At 40.6% G+C, this 18,821-nt stretch overlaps 2 protein-coding genes across 12 annotated transcripts in view; one reads left to right on the forward strand and one right to left on the reverse strand.

Moving 5' to 3' along the window:
* The window catches only part of PARP9 (poly(ADP-ribose) polymerase family member 9), a 25,145-nt gene extending 15,474 nt beyond the window's left edge, over positions 1 to 9,671 (forward strand). For all 7 annotated transcript variants that reach the window (XM_084807849.1, XM_084807854.1, XM_084807875.1 and 4 more), the window contains 4 exons: positions 2,089 to 2,448; positions 3,587 to 3,732; positions 5,351 to 5,525; positions 6,778 to 9,671. In XM_084807849.1, coding sequence (XP_084663975.1) covers positions 2,089 to 2,448; positions 3,587 to 3,732; positions 5,351 to 5,525; positions 6,778 to 7,115 — 1,019 coding nt within the window. In that variant the 3' untranslated portion in view covers positions 7,116 to 9,671. The remainder of the gene's footprint in view (positions 1 to 2,088; positions 2,449 to 3,586; positions 3,733 to 5,350; positions 5,526 to 6,777) is intronic.
* FAIM (Fas apoptotic inhibitory molecule) overlaps positions 1 to 18,821 on the reverse strand; it is a 30,403-nt gene that overhangs the window by 8,053 nt on the left and 3,529 nt on the right. For 2 of the 5 annotated variants that reach the window (XM_084808065.1, XM_084808058.1), the window contains exons 2-5: positions 16,737 to 16,872; positions 15,248 to 15,476; positions 10,772 to 10,821; positions 8,092 to 9,821 (exon numbers count right to left, since the gene is read on the reverse strand). In XM_084808065.1, coding sequence (XP_084664191.1) covers positions 9,672 to 9,821; positions 10,772 to 10,821; positions 15,248 to 15,476; positions 16,737 to 16,847 — 540 coding nt within the window. In that variant the 5' untranslated portion in view covers positions 16,848 to 16,872 and the 3' untranslated portion in view covers positions 8,092 to 9,671. Of the gene's footprint in view, positions 1 to 8,091; positions 9,822 to 10,771; positions 10,822 to 15,247; positions 15,477 to 16,736; positions 16,873 to 17,847; positions 17,991 to 18,821 lie in introns of those variants that run through there. The other 3 variants (XM_084808056.1, XM_084808052.1, XM_084808073.1) reach the window with 3 other exon arrangements.

Here is an 18,821-nt window from a genome sequence, read left to right on the forward strand (position 1 = left end):
AGATATTGAGTTCCATGTACTCTTAGCTTTCTCCTGTTACGGAAATGTTAAAGACAGGAAGGCATGAATTAAAGGAACTTTTATGGAAGATGTAGGCTTTGAAGAAAAACGTGGAAGATTAATGGGGTTGAAGAAGAGCTAGGGAGAATTAGTGGAGTTAGTAGGAGACATTTCCGACAGGGACAACATTTAAATTTTAGAGTCCGGACAAGGTTCAGAAGCCTACTAATGGATATATTCAAGGATAAGGCTGCATTCCTATACACATTTATGTGGAAGTCAGACTGATGGAATGCAATGGGGCTTCTGAAGATTGCCCTGTAAATTGCAGGAAGACTTTGTATTTTAAGAGCAAGTTAAATACCTCATAAAACCTGTAGCAATGTTATCAACACAGAAGTGTCACCACTTTGGGGTTTAAAACAAAGAGATTTGTGCATTTAGCATGCCATTCCTAGCACACACAAGCGCATTTCATATTTGTGGGAGAAAAAAGCCTAAAGATAAGACAAGGCCACAAAACGAATCTGTGTTGGTTCACACATTCGTGGTCATCACTTGACTGCAGCATCAAGTTGTCGCTTGTATGTGTCAGCCATTACAGAGCCAGTGCTGCGGACAGAGCTTTCATATTAGCTGAACTACAGTGCTTTCTCTGGATGCCATTCATACATTCATCTGCAATTAATCAAGCGTTGAGAAATCATCGTATTTTGGCCTGGTGGAGGCCAAGGTTGTTTTGTTCATTGCAGAGTGCATCATTCAACTTCTCAGGTTCTGCTTTGGATCCTTTTGGCAGCTGAAATACAGTGGGTGTCCATAAAGAGCAGGGCCTTTTCACTTGTGGTGTCTACCTAATCGATTATCTTATCTAGTAGAACTTGCCTAGTTTCAGTGCTGAACACTTTTAGACACAAATTAAGACCTGACTTTTCAGAGAGGCCTTTGGCCTGGGCGGAGGGCTGCTTGGCTTGTTTTATTTTTTCTCAAGCTTTTGGTTAGGGTTGTTTCCTCCCCTTTTTTTTTTATCCACTCTTTCTTTGTTTTGCTGTTTTATGCTGCTGTTTTCTTTACTGCTTTTATTATTTGTAATCCTCTTTTTATTATACAGTTATGAGCTGCTTTGTTTTTTTGAAGAAGAGAGGGGTAGACATATTAATTAATTAATTACATTTATATCCCACCTTTTTTCCTTAAGGAACCCAAGGCGGCGTACATAGTCCTCCTCCTCCATTTTATCCTCACAACAACAACCCTGTGAGGTGGGTTGGGCTGAGAGTCTCTGACTGGCCCAAAGTCACCCAGTTAGCTTCCATGGCCGAGTGGGGACTGGAACTCAGATCTCCCGACTCTCAGTCCAACTCTCTAGCCAGTATGCCACACTGGCTCCTGATTTAACATAAATTTACGATAAAGATGCCCACAGTCCCACTACATGATGCAGGCATGTTTCCATATATCTATAACAGCCAGTATTGTTTCTGTATTGGGAGTGGGAGGAAACAACAGATATTTGTACCAAGCCCTAAACAATCCTACTACAAGCCATGGGTTCTCAGGGTGGCTTTTTTGCAAAAAACAACCCACAATGAAAAAGCTGCACCAGGTTTGGGTGTTATGCTAACCCATCCTGCAACCTCCCATGGTGACAACCCACCGTGGCTCAGCATTACATGCGAATCAGCTCAAAGAGAGAGAAAGAGGAGCCAGAGAGATGAATGGATGAAAGAAAGCCAGAGGGAGGGAAGCCAGATAGAAAGTAGGAACCACAGAGAAAGCGAGAAAATAGGAATAACGGAGAAAGAGCCAGGGATAAAGAGAGAGAAAAGGAAAGTGAGAAAAGAGCCAGGGAGACAGTGGGAAAGAATCAAAGTGGGTAGCATGCACACAGGGTTCACATTCATGCTCACACACACAAACACAGATAAAGGGGCACTCCTACCATTTTTGTGATTGCCCGCCCCCATTCCCCTACAGCAGTCAATTTGTCGTGGTGCTCAGGGCACTTTTCCAAAATGCCAAATGTGCCCATGGGCCAAAAAAGGTTGGAGACCCCTGTACTAATGCAACAGCCATATTTCTTTTCAGAGCTACAGACTGACATACAAGCCAATGCAGGTTGTGAAAGAAATGGGCCATTTGTGGAACTTATTGGCCGCAGTTGTGAAACTCTGGAGGAAGCAGGATTGTGGCTCAAGAACATCATACAAGTCGAGGAGACTCATCGGATTGTTATAAGGAATTACAACATTCTAAACCTTGGCGATGGTCAGCCTGTTGAACTGTCTCATCTTCAGCAGCATTTTGGCATAACCATACTGGAGAGTTTGACTGGAGAGGGGGCAGCCCTAGAGATTGAAGGTTCCCCCCGAGCTGTGATTGATGCAACATTTGCAGTCGAATTCATGCTACAGTCTACAGCCAAGCAAGAACCCTTGAGGACCGAAGGTATGTGGGGCTTTATAAGCACACTGCTAAAATAACATAGATGAGCACCCCAGCTGAGCAAACTATCTGGTGTAGGGATTTGGCTTATTGAAAAGCTCTGCTTTGTGAGTCTTTTTTTCAAGGGCAAACTTAAGGGCCCTTAGGAAGAAGAATTTGGAAACATATAGGCAGTTTCTGTTATAGATTCAGAAACCAAAAGATGCTTGGTCGTGCTTTCATGAGGTCATAATTCAGTGCTTCTCTTCCCTGTTTAGCTTTCTGTGCTTCCCTCTTGTCTAGTGCTTGAGTCCCTGCTCACAGCAAATACTGGACTTACAGAATGCAAACAGAATTAGTCAAACTGCATAAACATCAGTTATTTATTTAAACATTTATATCTTGCCTTTCCATTTAAAAAAAACCACAAAGTGGCTACCAGCATTAAAGTCAAATACAAATATAAAAACCTATTGTCATGGAAGAACAAGAATTCATCAAAACAGCAGCAATTGGTGTCAGATGGACCATCCACCTAAAAGGAAGCAGGGAGGAAGTACAAAAAAGAAAACCCATAACAATGGCGCCACTGCTGAAAAGGCCCTACTCTGCTTAGCCTCCAAGGAAGATTTTGATGCATGGGTAGGCTCACATGGGAGTACTATATTAAAGCTCATACCAGAGTACTAATAATATTACAGAATCTCAAGAACAGGTGTTAGGTTGTGATATTTAAGACAGATATTTGGATAATTATCCCACAAGAAATTTTGTAAACCAAGTGAGGTATATAGATAACTTATAGTGCTGCAGGGACTGAATATACTTTCACTTAAGGCAGCACCCTATAATAATTAACATCCCGTCGAACATCATATTTTACATAAGGTTCTTCCAGACAGTTGGGTCCTGGCACTAACCGTCAGAAGGAACGGTGCAGCAATTCTGTTGTTTTTTCTTAACAGAATTTCCATTCCAGTAAGAATGAAGATGGAAGAAACAAGTCTTAGCATTTACTCTGTATTTCAAAGAGTAACTTTCTGCATTTTATTAAGCAAACAGAAAGAAATGGCAGCATCCTTGTCCAATAACTTTACAGTCAATTTTTCAATCTAGTAGTCTTACTTTTAGTAATATTAAGCAAAGTATTTCCTGCCTTCAGGACCATTGGAAAACGATCCTCACCAAGAAGGGCATGTAGAGATGGCAAGTAAATACTGCTACCAAGTCACTCCTATAGAGTCATATCTTCAAGAATTCAAGTACAAAGAAAAACAACTTGAAAAAGCTGGCCTCCAAGTTCTCAAGGTAAAGATATGATTAGTGGCAAAATAATTCTGAAAGAATCTTGTGATGCCTTACAGATTACAAAATCAACTGGAATATAGTAGGGAAGATCAAAGTCAATCTGAAGGTCGACAGATTTGTATTGATATATTGAATCAGGATAATGAAAGTTGTAAGCTAGAATAGCCATTGACAAATTGCCACTTCTCCCTGTCTTTGAGCATAGCTGACAGTAGAATGCTAAAACTGTAAGGCTTGAATTCGAAGGACCATGCTAAATGTTCCTTTAAGCTGAGCTATGCATGATTATTTTTCCATCTCTCTTGAAAATGCACACAGCCCTGATTTGGATCGGGACTGCGGTGCTTTGAGAGAGGAGAGTTTACGCTTCCTCCCCCCTCCTGTTTTGGCCCAAAATTTCTCCCCATGGGGGGAGGTGTTAAAAAAATGTATTTTACCTCCCCCACGGGGGGGGGGGGGCGCACGGGAATGTAGCATTTCAGGACAAAATTGGGGGGGAGCTTAAACCCTCCTCTCCCAAAGTACCAGAGGGCCGTGCACGCTTGCAGGAGAGTAGGAGAAACAATCAAGCATAGCTCAGCTACGTATGATTAAAGGAATGTTTAGTCTGGCCCTCAGTTACCCTTCCGAGAACAGAAGTGCTCTTAACATTAACGAAAGGTACTCTGATCCAGCGGAGGCACCCGCTGGAGGATGGGGAGGCTATTGCAAAGGTGATTTCCCCTAATTCTCCAGAGCAGAGTTTCTGGAGGCACGGGGGCCTGCAGTGGTGAGGGGGAATTAGCAAAATTCATCATCCTTCCCCTTTCCCCCAGCGGGAGCATCCCATGAGCACAATTCTAAGCTCATGGGAACTTAAGAACTCATTCTAAACCAGTTGGTTACCCACAAACAGGTTGCAGAGAAAAATCAAATCTAATGAAAGTTTAACTGAACTCACTGCATTTATTGAAACATCCAAAGTGTTACATTGCTTATCTTTACAAAACTTCCTGAAATACAGTGTTCTTGATGTAAACTCCAGGGTGGCCACTGTAAAGTCGCTGTTGTGGTCCATTGACAACTTGAATCTTGAGGTTTGCCAATGAGCGCATGTGACTCACGGCAACTTAGATCCTTCACAATTTGTTTACAGGCCATATGTTGCTGGCATATCATTGTACTTTGGCCTGCACTCTGTTTATAGAGACTTTTTTGTGTTCATATTTCATTTTGCTCCAATTTGCAATTAATTATGTTTAATTATACTTGACTCGTTTTTGATATTAAAAATAAACTTTATAGTATATTGTTATATAAGATAGCCTAATTATTTAAAAGAAAAAGCTTTATGGACATAAATGAACTCCTGACTTTGAATTATAGTGAAAACCGTTATTTGTGGAATCTGCATGTCAAACGTTTTCCAATGAACTGTGTTTCATTAGAATCCGTCAACAGGAAGGCTTTATCTGTTTCATGCAGAGAACTAAAACACTGGTTCTTTTTTCCCTCCTGGAATGGTTTTTGTTTTGTAAACAACCCTAAAATCTACTATTTAAACTAAAAGAGCTAGAACCATATGTTAGCATCGCTGACATTGAACTAGAGTCAACTTTATCGTTCATTTTTATTACAGATGGAGAAAATATGTAATCCTCTTTTAGAATCTGCCTTCCAAAGAATTAAAAGAAAAATTGAAGGAAAAAATACTGGAATGCCAGTATGCCATAGGCTATACCATCATGTCCCTGCTCAGTATTGTAGTCTGGTGTGCAAAACTGGATTTCAGAAAGTCTACTCTGCTTCACAAGGTAAATCATGAATATCCCCACAAATATGATTGGCATCCTATGGAAAATTTGCAGATTATTTCACACAATCTGACTGCTATATTGATGCATAGATATCTATTCAAGTGCATATAAAACAAGGCATACAGTGTAGCTAAAAAAAAGAGAAAGGTAAAGTCAAATAATACTTAAAGGAACAGAAATTGTGTTACTTACTTTATTTCAGGGGTGGGGAACCTCAGGCCTAGGGGCCAAATATGGCCATCCTGGGATCCTGGTCTGGCCCTCTGGAGTTCCCCAGAGGGCCAAGACACCTTCCCCTCGCCTCACCCCCTTTCCTTCAACCACTGATCATTTGGTGGTTTCCTGGCTTCTGTGCAGTTTTTTCTCCAATCTAAAAGGTTGAAATGCCTCTCCTAAGGCTTAGCTACTAGCAGTAAGAGCTTGAAGCTCAAATGTGCTGGTATTTTAAATTTTTTAGCCCCACCCCTTTTGCCTTTGGCCCCACCCACCACTGAAATGTTGCCCCTGAGCAGTTTTCCAAAATTGAATTCAGCCCTCAGGCTAGGTTTCCCACCCCTGCTCTGTATGCAGCAGGGAGGGGCAAACATGTACTGAAAGGAAAAATCCCACTTCCTGTGAAAGTGTGTTTCCTGGCTTTGGCTGTTTGAATATTGTGAAAATACACACCACTCTGACATCACAGATCCATATTTGTTTGTGGGGCGTGTTACTATCCCAGGATACACTGGGTTAATAAAATGCCCCCACAAACACATTTGTGTAATTTTTTCCGAGTTTTGGATGGGGGTTATCTGGTTCATATAATTATCCTTTTCCCTACAGCAGGGGTGGGCAACTTGTGGCCCTTCAGATGTTGTTGGACTGTAACTCCCATCTGCCCTAACCGGCATAGCCGACAATGAGGGATGCTGAGGGTTGTAGTTCAAGAGCATCTGGAGGGCCACAAGTTGCCCATCCCTGCCCTACAGGCAAAAGAAATAACATTTGGTTTTTCACTCTTCAGTGTATAAATCCAAAACTGAGCCAAAAGACAGCTGGATTGTACTCTATTTCCAGTTCTTAAGTCATTACAATACTAGCAGTTTCCAGCATGCCTCCCAGGCTTGTTCAGTTGTTACTTGGTTTGGATGATTCTACCCAGGGCGTCATTGGGAACAGGCCAAAGATAAAGCAGAATCATCTTGTCTTTTGTACTTCTACTATAACAGAAACATGACTGCTTAAACCGTCTGTGTTTTGTATTTTCCAGACCAGAAATATGGAGCTGGTATCTACTTTAACAAGAATCCGAGGAACCTTGTAACAGATACCAGGGAAAAATGTGAAATGGACCACTTGATCTGTGTATTTGAGGCAGAGGTTGTAACAGGTTCATATACCAGGGGCAATCGAAGCTATGTAGCACCACCATTAATTAATGCAAGCAGCATGAAACTCTATGACAGTGTCGTTGATGATACTCACAACCCTGACATCTTTGTCATTTTTAATAAGGAGCAAGCTCTACCATTGTATTTGTTGACTTGTTCCCTGCTTTGGAATCCACCACAAGAGATCAGTTTGGGACCATCAGCCCAGAATCTATGAGGCCTTGAAGTTCATCAGAATATAGGTGCTAGGTTCCGTAAGGATTAGGTAACTTATATATAGCAGTTCTCCAGTGCAATGAAAAATCTTGCCTCATTACAACCTTGAAGTATCCTTATTGCTTAATAAGCACTTTCATCAAAGGAAGTTAAAAACTATGCTATAGTTTTATCTAAAACAGAACTGCTGCATTCACAATGTAAGTTCTTATATTAAAATACCAACATTAAACCATCTGCACACATTTGTGTTTTTCTGTACAAGAATGTAATGGTATATTAACTATACAGGGATATTGCCCTGAAAAGATTGATCAACATGCCTGACTACCAATTGGCTAAACTCTGCTATCTGCCCTGCTCCTGCTGAAGCTGTTGCAAGGGCCCATCCTCACTGGAACATTTTCTGAGCTGCTCCATTCCTCCCCAGTGGTTCCCAGCCAATTTCTAGGTTGTTCACTGGGCTCCAGAGTGTAGCTTGTGACCACCAAAACTTGCCACCAGTCTGGGAGCAACTGGTCCTCGGAGCCAATAGCTGGACAGACACCTAGACCCCCTTTCAGATGACAATATCATATGGTCTCTGAATAGACAACAAAGATATTAAGCTATAGTGCCAATCATTCCATCAAGAACTAACATTCATGTTCTTTGTTTGGAGGGTGACGGTATTTTATATATGTTAGGGGTAATACCTGCCCAGAGAGCTTCGGCTATGGGGCGGTATAGAAATGTAATAAATAATAATGTAAACTGAAAGGCTAATGTGGAAAACAACCAGCAATTGTGCACATTTACCACCCCTTATGGAGAAGAGGGGAATTGTGCACATTCTCTGGCCATTATGCATAATCTCCAATGGGCCTTGGTGAATATGCATATCTCAACTACATTTTATATATTCTCTGGGCCTGGGATGTCCAGTGTGGTGCCCTCAGGCTCCCTGCATCTCCTGATTTTTATTTTTTTTTAAAGGGAGGCTGGCATGCTGCCCTCCAGCATAATCTTTATTTGGATTCAACAGTGGTTTTGAATTTTGGAGTTCAGACCCACCTCTGCCTTGTACTTAGGTTTTTGGGCAAGTTACTTTTCTTTTAATCTCACCAGTTTGCCTTCTGGGAAATTAGTGTTTTGTGACAGACCATGTCCTGCGATAGCAGCCATTTGTGAGAGTGTCTACAATACTCTTTCAAAATTCCAAATGTGTCCACTGACCCAAAAAAGTTGGGGATCCCTGCTCTGGACAATATCCATGTTCTCCAACAGCCTCTTGAGTCCTGTGCATATCCTGATAGTTCTGGGCAATATATGCATAGTCTCCAAGAAATACTGGAAGATGGGCACATTTTGGCATAATCTGATAATTTTTGCCCATGCAAATAAGCACAGTCTCCAAGGAACCTCAAATAATGTGCAGAAATCAGCAATGTAAGAAAGTTTGTACATTGTTCATTCAATATACTTTGTCTGAAAGTGATGTTAAAGAAAAAAGGGCTTGTGAAGGGATGGTTTTTAAAAAATGAACTTGTGAAGCTGCATCAGCTCAAACACTGAGGGGAATCTCTAAGAGGAATTGCTTTAAACACCGGCTACAATTCAGAAAAAGGTTAATTCTGTGTTTGCTCACATCAGTGGGGATGTCTACATGAAGCACATGGATAACTAAAGAAAATCGCCCTGAGGATACAGGACTGTGACTATTCATTCAGCAAGTTTATTCTTACATACATATTTTGCCTCCCTAAAGGCAGGCATTGGATTTTGAAAATGGAGGCCTCATCATTCTGTGTAGCTGCAGATTTACCACAGGTAAATTGATCACCAGAGGGCCTCTTCTCCCACTTTCCACAAAGGGCCTCTTCTCCCACTTTCCCCTTTCCTGGGCACAAATATGCAGCCATGACCTGCTATGGGATTGTCGCGTGCCTCCCATATGTAGATCCAGCCAGCCCACTCCTCACCATATGTGTAGGTTACTTCTGCTTGATGCACAAGTAACCTGTTCATGGGGCCCTGGTAAGCAGACTGGCTGGATCTACACATGGGATGGGTACTTATGTTCAACTAATAGCAGGAAAAAATACCCCCCATGCACGCAGATGGCTGGCTCATGGCCTAAGTATCAGCACAATGCCAAAAAGGTTTACTAAAAAAAAAGCTCATTGGTGCACACACCAGTTTTCTAAAAAGAGGCAGCACTCTTAAAGAGGATTTGAAAAGAATATTCTAACCTTTAAATGAACACAATTCACTATTTTATTCTGCACTTTATTTTATTAAAACTTTCCATGTAAACAATTTCTAATTATTCAAAATTCCCCTTTACTGTCCTAATATATATACATATATATAATTTACAAAATAACTAGAAATGCTTGAGATTGTACACAGCTTTATATTCTCATCTGGTCCTCCAATAAATTTCATATACAGCAACTAGAAAATAAAAACAGCACAAACTAGATGTACAAAGAAGTACATATTAAAAGTTGTCAATTACCACAGTAATTGAAAATCCCTGATCATTGTATCTGCAATAAGTCAGAATACCTGAAAGCTATTCCAAAGCTTCCGGGATTTCTCCATCATCTACAATAAGCATATGAAGAATTCCTTCCCTTCTCTTCCCACTACTGATCGCTTTAATGCAACAGTTATGCTTTCCAATACTGAAATGTGTTTCTGTCCCATCTTCTACAAATTCACCCTAGTATAGAAAAGAAAAAAATAATAATGAAAAGCTATCCAAAGCCACCAAATGGTGGTTCTAAAGCATAACAAGGCACATGCAAATGTTATTCAACATGGTCACAATCTACTGGAAACTTTAATCACAGCACAGAGTTTAGGCTGTGATGGAAATGCTCTATAATGGTCAGATTGTAAAGGTTTTATCAATGAACCTGATCAACACCATATCTTCAAGGCGTATAAACCTTATTGTAAACAGGCTGTTTAAATATGAGAGTAGGTTCAATTTCCTGTGAAGGAAGCGTGCCTCACACTGTGTATTCTAGATAACTATTCTAACTGTGCAATCCTATGTATGTCTACTTAGAAGTACATTTCCTTGCTTTTTAGAAATTTCCAGAGGGGTAGTCATATTAGTCTGTGCTGCAGCAAAAACAAGAGTCTTGAGTGGCAATTTTATTATGGCATAAACTTTCATAGACCAGCACCCACTTCATCAGATGCATTATCCTCAGTTGTGAGTATATATACACATAGTTGGTGGGTACAGTATAAAGCTGTGAGGTCAGAGGGAAATGAAATGCAGGAAGTACAGTGACAATTCAATTAGAGCTTCACTGTATGCAAAATACGTTATTTATTTATTACATTTCTATACCGCCCAATAGCCAAAGCTCTCTGGCTAGTTCACAAAAAGTTGTCACCTAGCGCTATTGTTTTGAAGGACCACTATGTTTATATTACATAATACATTTATTAGTCTTTAAGATACTACGAGATTATTTGTTGGCTTTGCTTGCTTTTTATGGTATTTTTTGCAGATCCGTCTCTATATTTTAACAGTCTTAATTCTACACATATGAAAGGAGGGGAAGAACACCATTCAATATATGTGTTATAAGTAACTCTGTTCCATTTTAACTTAACCCTTTTGTCTTAAAATTACTATTCTTCGAAGTGACATACCGCTGTTTCCACTTTTTTACCATTGCACCAGACATCCATTGTATCTTTTTCTGTAAAGAAAAACACACACAAGAGGACTGTCACATAAATTATATAAACATTTTCTATGACATTTTAAGCATGACTACAGTTCAGATCAAAGCTCCACTTTTGTGGTTCATATTTCAGTTTGATTTGCTTGGTTGCACAGTTGCTATACATATGTGCTCCCTCCTTTTTAACATATGCTTAAAATGTAGCTGTGAATGTTTACATATAATTATTCCGATGTAGTGTGGAAAAGAATACCACAGGAAAAGGGAGAGGAGGGATTCAAAATGTCTCCTCAGGATTTTGAAAAAGCCAGAACAATGCTTTTTGAAGCACCAATCCCCTCCTACCCCCGAAAAGGAAATGAACAAAAGTTTTGTCTGCAGTGACTGGATAGGTATGTGCAAAAGTCAACAAAAGAGGGACCGAAGAGACATTTATCCTAACAAAGTATAACAAGGGCAGATTAGTACCTGTTCAATGAGATGCTACCTTCTATGCAGAAAAGCCCCAGAAATGGGGATATGCTGCACTCTGAAGAGTGCCTAAGCATATTTTTGTGGTATTTGTAGCTACAAATCACATGAAAATATTCTATTTCAGATATACTGTATTTGCCCCAGGTGGGATATCATCACATATACTAATAGTGAACTCTATTCTCTGAGTGCCACTCCGTATGAAGCGAAAAGGGCACCATCCATACAAAAAACAGGTATCAGCAGGTTCAGGAAACCCTCAGCATTTGCAGAGTACAAAACATCTCTAGGGAAGAAAATCCAACAGCCCAATGAGGACTGAGCATATTCAGTAGCCACAGAATGCTGATGGAATGTTGGGAGGAAAAAAAAACTGAGGAAGAGGAATACAGTAGAGTATCTTGGAAAAGGGCACGACTGACTGGCATCCTGAACAGGAGTACTCCACACTGCAACATTTTGTTGCAGGTCCCACTTGTTCTCTCCAATAGTGAACTCAGGTGGTTGAGTACCTATCAGTTTGAAAATGAAACAGGGACACACTAAAATAAGGTGGTGGCTTCTATGCATTCAGGAGATGATCTAGATATGCAGAAATACTTCTATAAACTAAAGAAAATTATATTTTAAAATAATTCAAAATTTCCTGATAGGAACCTATGTGCTTAAGAAGGTTGATGGCAGCTGAACCTACAGAAAGGTAGGTGAGAAGTGTTTGAAAGCTGCCTTTGAGCACCATTTTCTTGATGGAAAGTTGGGGTACAAATCAAATAAATAAGTTTATAAATTAAAAGAAAATGGTATATTGTATTTTTAAGGCTTTAATCTATTGTAAACCGCCCAGAGAGCAGTATAGAAATTTAACAGTAGTAACAGTAACAACAACAACAATTTTAACCAGGAACCTGGTGAAAGAAACCAGAAGTCAGGCAGACTGTGCCAGTCTTATCAGGTCTATGGCTGAAAGCAGTTTTAGACAGTCATTTGGATCCTGACCTCTCCAGTGAATGGAAGGGTTCATGGAAGGGACTAAGATCCATCAGAGGCTCCTCTACAGCCCCCAGAGTCACCCCTATGCTGTTCCAGAGGGTCCCCCAACCCTCCAGAACAGATTTTCAGGGGGCTGCAGGGGGAAATCGAAGTAAATCACCTCACACCCCAACCAGGAATATCCCGGGAGCCAATACGTTTTGCTCATAGGATATTTGGATCCAAGCCACAGAATATTCATGTGTTAGTTGAAAACAAAACCAGAGGAAATGCATGACACAGGAAGAAAGGGGATTGACCTATTCAAGGCTCTGATGACTAAACAAGTATATAGACCCCACCAATCCTCTTCACCAGATGATGTTAGGGGGTGAGGCCACGCCTCTGACATCCAATTCCCAGCCAAAGCGCTAGCTAGAAGACCACTGGTTCCTGACCCAGGCTTGGGAGGGCTTCTGCCCTGAAAGGCAGCCAAGAAATATTTTAAATAAAAATAAATTGGGGAAGCTTTGCCTGCTACACAGCATCCCCTGTTGGGAAGACATGGGATAAGCGAAGCACTTAGCGTGCCCCTTCATCAGCATGCTTGTTAGAAACAGGCCCTCCCAACTGGGACCATGAGCAGAATGTTAAGGGGAATTCCCCACTGTCATCTCTGATCAGTGATTGGGGATAATAGCAAGGATTCCCCTTAGCACACTGCTCACCTTCAGGGGATGGGTAATCTCCATGGGTCAGAGGTTCCCCATCCCTGAGACACTAAGTATCCTGGAGGGGGAAAGGTTCTCCATCTTCAGAACTGTGTGCTTTCCTCCCCTGACCATATGGGTATAAAAAACTCAAGTTGAGGCTAACAGCCTCTAGCACTATATAGGTCTCCGGGAGAAAGAATATGGTGTCCCTGAATCTCACTCTTCCCCAAGAAGCCTGAACAGCACTACAAGACTCCTGATTCCAGACTGGCTGGAGCTATGAACAGCAGCATTCCTCTTATGGGATGGAAAAACACTGTAACTTTTTTTGGAGGTCCCCTTGTAATAGTTGTATTCCCCAGTCTCCTGTTAAAGAGAGACAGAGAGCACACACACACACTCCAACACCACAACTTATTGGTCTTCCATAATCCAATTTATGGTCATCTTTAATATGCAAAGTTCACATTTTGTTGAATCTATTATTAGATTTCCACTAATAGCAAGAGCATATAATCCTGTGGCCATTTCTGACTTGGATTCCTGCATTGAGCAGGGGGTTGGACTCGATGGCCTTGTAGGCCCCTTCCAACCCTACTATTCTATGATTCTGTGACCTATGCAAGCACAGGTCACAGATTTAAGCAGTAGGGAACCAACACTTGTTCTGCCAGCCCTTTTTCACTCTTGCACCAGGCAAGCCAAGTTCTGTACCAACAAATACTAACTTCTGTGACCTGTATTAATTATTCAGAGTTCAGCAAATGTGCATTACTTCTTTTATTTTTGCATAAGTTTGCAATTTGTAATTATTTCAATGTATTCTGGCTTTGCATATGAGGAGTTAAGAGTTATACAGGCCAATGAAAGTCTCACCCAAGGCACTGGAAATCCTATTAAGCCACCCCCTGGTTCCTGAGATTTCAGCAGGTATTGCCCACACAGAAGTATCTTCCAAGCATATTTTTGGAGACAAAGGGGTGGGTGGGGATTTCTAAAAAAGATTCTCAGAAAGCTGAATTCTCCACCCAATATCATATAGAGCAGAATACAACAGGGCAGTTACGCCTCCACCAATTCTCTTGAACCCCACCAATTCCTGTTGACAAGCGGTGCCTACCGCTTGCAGAATGAAGATTTAGTGCTTCCAGGGCAACCACAAATAAGTGAGAACGCTCATTTTTGCAACCGGGCAGATCAGCGGACGTCGCATGCATAAGGGAGCTCCACTGACCTGTCCCAATCAAGAAACAAGCATTTCCGCTCATTTCAGGGGTTCCTCTGGGAAACGCTAAATCTCTGTTGCACAAGTGGTGGGGCCAACTCACTCAACAGGATCAGCGGGACCCACTGGTTGCATAACAGAATCAGTGGGTATGTTAAGCACCCCTTTCGATTCTGCCTATTTCTGTGCTTTCTCTGTATGTACATGTAATCATAACATACATACAGTCTTGGCGGTAACTCTCTACATAATGTCCTACAGGTTTTTTGGCTCTCCTATATACAGCAGGCATAGGTTTCCATCTTAGCTAGAGTAAAATGATGCTTTGCATGTCCATGGATAAAGCTGATTAGAAGACTGTGACAACATGAGACCATGGTTCAAGGTGGACATGTTAGAGTTAACGAGGTATGTCCATGCCTCTGTCCATCCATGGGGCTGCCACTGACTTATGCCTACCCAATCTGTCTTGTAACAGAAAGTTGTGATATAATATCCTCATGTTCAGTGTAACACTAACCCTATTCAAGCTCATTGGCTGCTGTTTGCAGAGGGTAGGAAAATGCAGAATGTGAAAGAATGTATTTCTTTTACTAGATATCAACAGGAAAGTCATGGGATGGTGGCAGCCACAGATCCCTGTAAAGTTTTGTTAGGCCCTTAGAACAAATTAATTGTTGTCCTTAGTTTGTTATGCCCTTAGAACAAATTAGCAACTACCGTGAATATACTAAAGAAGGCCACCACTATTTATTGGATTTGTAACCTACCTTAGCTTTCTTTCAAAATGCGTGCAAACAGCACCATAAAACCAACACCACACAATTTAAGACAATGCTAACAATAAATCAGATAATGAAACTATTACTAGCTCAGCTTACTAAAACTTATAAAACATTTATTTGCCAACCAAAAAGGCCTCACATTAATTCTAGAAAAGTCTCTAGGATCAGGCAGGATTTGTTTTATAATTTATTTCAAATGAAGGAGTGCTCTTCAGAGGGTGCCACAGCATGACTGAACAAAAATATATGAAACCATATAGGACATAATAACCTACCTAACACAACCCTGAAATCTGTACCATCCAGGTGTACAACCCAAGTGTTCGTTGTTTTTGATCTATTTTCCATGTACTTTTTGAGGCTCTTTCCATCAATTTCCAGGGTATATTCATATGCAAAACCACTGACAGCATCAATGTTAATGGTAGCCTTTGTTTTGGCAGCTCCAACAGTAAATGTCTCTTTTCCCACTAGCTTGAACATCCATTCTTTTCTCATTATTTCCTGAAGAGAAAAAAATGAATATTAATATACATGACTATTTTTGCTTCAATGCTTCAAAACATTAAATACTTTTAATTATATTAGAACAAAAGAGATCTTAATATAAAATATACATTTACACTCAGATGGACTATTACTCCATCACTTCAGTGAAACATTACAGTACAATATCAGATACAAGACTGTTCTGAGCAAATGGATAGGATGTTTTGATACCTGTATACACATCAAGACGTACAGAGTCTATCAATACATCTTCAGACATGCATGCATGCACTTTGGCCCCTGATTAGGCAGATGAGAACTATAGAGAAAATACTTGGGGCATTTTGTCCCTGTTGTAGAAGTCAGACAAGGCCTGATACTATTAGTAGGCAGAGTGAGAAGGCCTAATCGTTATTTAAGGGCAGCGAATTTTTATGTTATTGTATTTTTGGTGGCAGGGAAGGGAGAGATTAGCTGAGGGGGAATTGAGCCCAGCAAGTAGTCTGATCTAATATCAAACCCCATTAAGGAGTTTTGATATTTGAGCTCTGCTGATTCATTTTTGGGATGAGCAGCCTGCTTTTTACCACAACAATTCCCACTGCCACATAGCCTGCTTTTCAGATTTTTAAAAAGCAGTCCTCCATTAGTGGGAATAAGGTGGGATGTCACTCCTCCACCATATTCCTCTCCAGTTTGCTCTACCGGATGCAATCCTAAACTTCTAGTGAGAGCAGCTGAAGGGTCGATGGATGTTGCAAACCTCCTTCTCCACAGGTGGAGGTCTGCTTGTAGTGGCAGTAGAAAGCTTCACTAATGTTGCTGTTCTACTTGCAATGCTCCAAAGGCAATGGCCCCCCCAAATGAGTGATGTGGTGGGGTGGAGGGGATGTCAGAGCAAGCCATGGATCTGCAGGATCCGAAGTCTCCTTATTCCTAAGATTTACCACCCCCCTGCCCTCAAGGCTCTGAACTACACAAGTACTGGAACTGGTGTAATTAATTCCCTCCCAGTTACCGCAATGGGAGGATGTGAAAGAAAGAAGAGCCGGGGGTCAGGGAGGTAAGGAAAAGCTTCCCCCAACCTTCCACCCTGGCTGCAATAAGCTGGCAGAACTTTAGATTGGGCAGTAGATGTGCCATGGAATCGCCCCCCCCCCCCATTAGTATTGCTCTCTTAAGAACTATTCCTTTGGCTTATTAGATTTTACCTATGGAAAAATGTCTACTACTTGTTTTTCAAAGAATTCTGTGCATTTTATGTAAGAATCCTACCTTTCCATCTACATACACAACACGTTTTCCTGAGGTGGTCCCATGTTCAAATTCAATTTTGTGAATGCCATCACTTAAACCTACTTCCCAGATAGCCACCAAGTCTGTCATTCTGTCCAGGTAACTGTAGTCAGATCTACAGGAATATAAGTTTAGATATACCCGATGAAGATAAAGTCCACAATCCAGAGAGCTCCTATAAGCACATACAAAAGTCTGCACTTGTTCACTCGTCTTTTTCGCTCCCACCCCAAGCAGCTTATTGTTCTACATTGAAGGATGCTTTTGAAGTGTCTTCAAGTTTGGCATCATGTTGTGGAGGAGTATTTTTGGAAAATAGGAACTCAAAACTGCATTACACATAGAAAACATACTATGCAACCCTCTAAATTGGGATCCTAGTCCAGAGGTGTTTCTAATGGGCTTATATACTCTTTATCAAACTGTTTGGAGATAGACTCCCTACCCTGAAATTTCTAGAGCTACTGGGGCAGAGCAATAATCAAAATATATTTAAAACTGAATATTCATGTCACAAAAAACAGCACAGACAAGAAAAGAACTAAGTGGACATTAACTTTGACATACAGCTATTTTTAAAAAATGTTTTCCTTAATCCAGTGGATTCTTATTCTGTAGATAAGTTTTCCCTTAAATAAGGCAACTTTTTGTGGTTTAAAATACTGCAACACCACCTGTGTCACTATAATCCATTTTAGTAGTGATTTCTGAAATAATTTACCAAACTTTAAATTATGTTTGGTAAATTAAATTATGAAATAATTGGTAAATAATTTACCAAATTTTAAATTATGAAATAATTTATTTCATTTCTATACTGCCCAATAGCCGAAGCTCTGTGGGCAGTTCACAAAAATAATTATAGCACATTTTAGGGTTTACTTGGCTAGTAAATATTTAAGTCCTAAAATATAAACAAATATTTATGTTTAAAGAAGCACAAATTAAGATCCTGATTTTAATGCATCTCGAATTCTGTTTACATGCATATTACAGTCGGTGAATTATTTAAGCTGTATTGACAGCAGTAATTCTGTCACTATTAAAATTTGAGAAGGCCCTCCTAGGCCTCTTAACAGAGTACTTTTACCTTACATCATCTTCATAGTCAGTACTCTCATCACGGGATGCCATAGTAATCAAAACAGCCTTTAATCCAATTAGCAGCAAGAAAAGAAAAAGCAGAACACTGGTAGCAGCAAAAAGATGTTGAAAACTACAGTGCCATGTTTATTAGGAGGCAATCCTTTTCCAGTTTCTCCCTTCGTTAAACACTATGGTTAGGTTTCTCAACATATATAATTAAACCCTGTCAAATATAATTTAATAAATTTCTTCATCATGGCAGTACATAAAACAGCAGCCAATATAAATCACTTTGATTTGTAGACAGTACTGTATTGGTTTACTGGATCTAGAGTGTATTCACAATGTTTCTCAAGTTACACCAGCCTTGCAAATAAGTTATTAGCCCTTGACATTTTTCTTACACACCCATTTGTCCACACATTCCTAAACTAGTAATTTGTGGCACAGTGATGACCTGAAAGGAAAAACAGACAAAACCAAAACAGCTCTGCTCCAATTTATAAAAACTTCACTGCCAGGTTGCCAAAAGGAGCTTTACTCACCAGAAACTACAAGGTGAGTGGCTAGAAATAAGCTTGAATTACATCACAACTCTAGACTAAGGGCGGAATTCAATGGGGAATTTACACCCATGCCAATTCTCTTGTGCCCTGCAGATTCTGTTGCTAGTGGGACCCACCGCTTGCACAAAAGAGATTTAGCACTTCCCAGCGGAAGCCTGGAATGAGCAGAAACGCTCATTTCTCAACTGAGAGGTCAGCAGAGCTCCCTCATGCAAGTTCTGCTGACCTGCCCCGTTGCTCTGAAGCACTAAATCTTCATTCTGCAAGCAGTGGATGCCTCTTGCAAGCAGGAATTGGCGGGCCACAAGAGAATCTGTGGGGGATTCAGGGTAAGCACCCTGTTGGATTCTGTTCTAGGGGTCAGCAGCTGGTAGACCTCAATGACTAACATGTGAAGATGACTTATAGCAAG

Source organism: Heloderma suspectum, chromosome 1, assembly GCF_057233095.1.
Source record: "Heloderma suspectum isolate Gila_16-S chromosome 1, 16-S_ref, whole genome shotgun sequence".
Lineage (NCBI taxonomy): Eukaryota > Metazoa > Chordata > Lepidosauria > Squamata > Helodermatidae > Heloderma > Heloderma suspectum.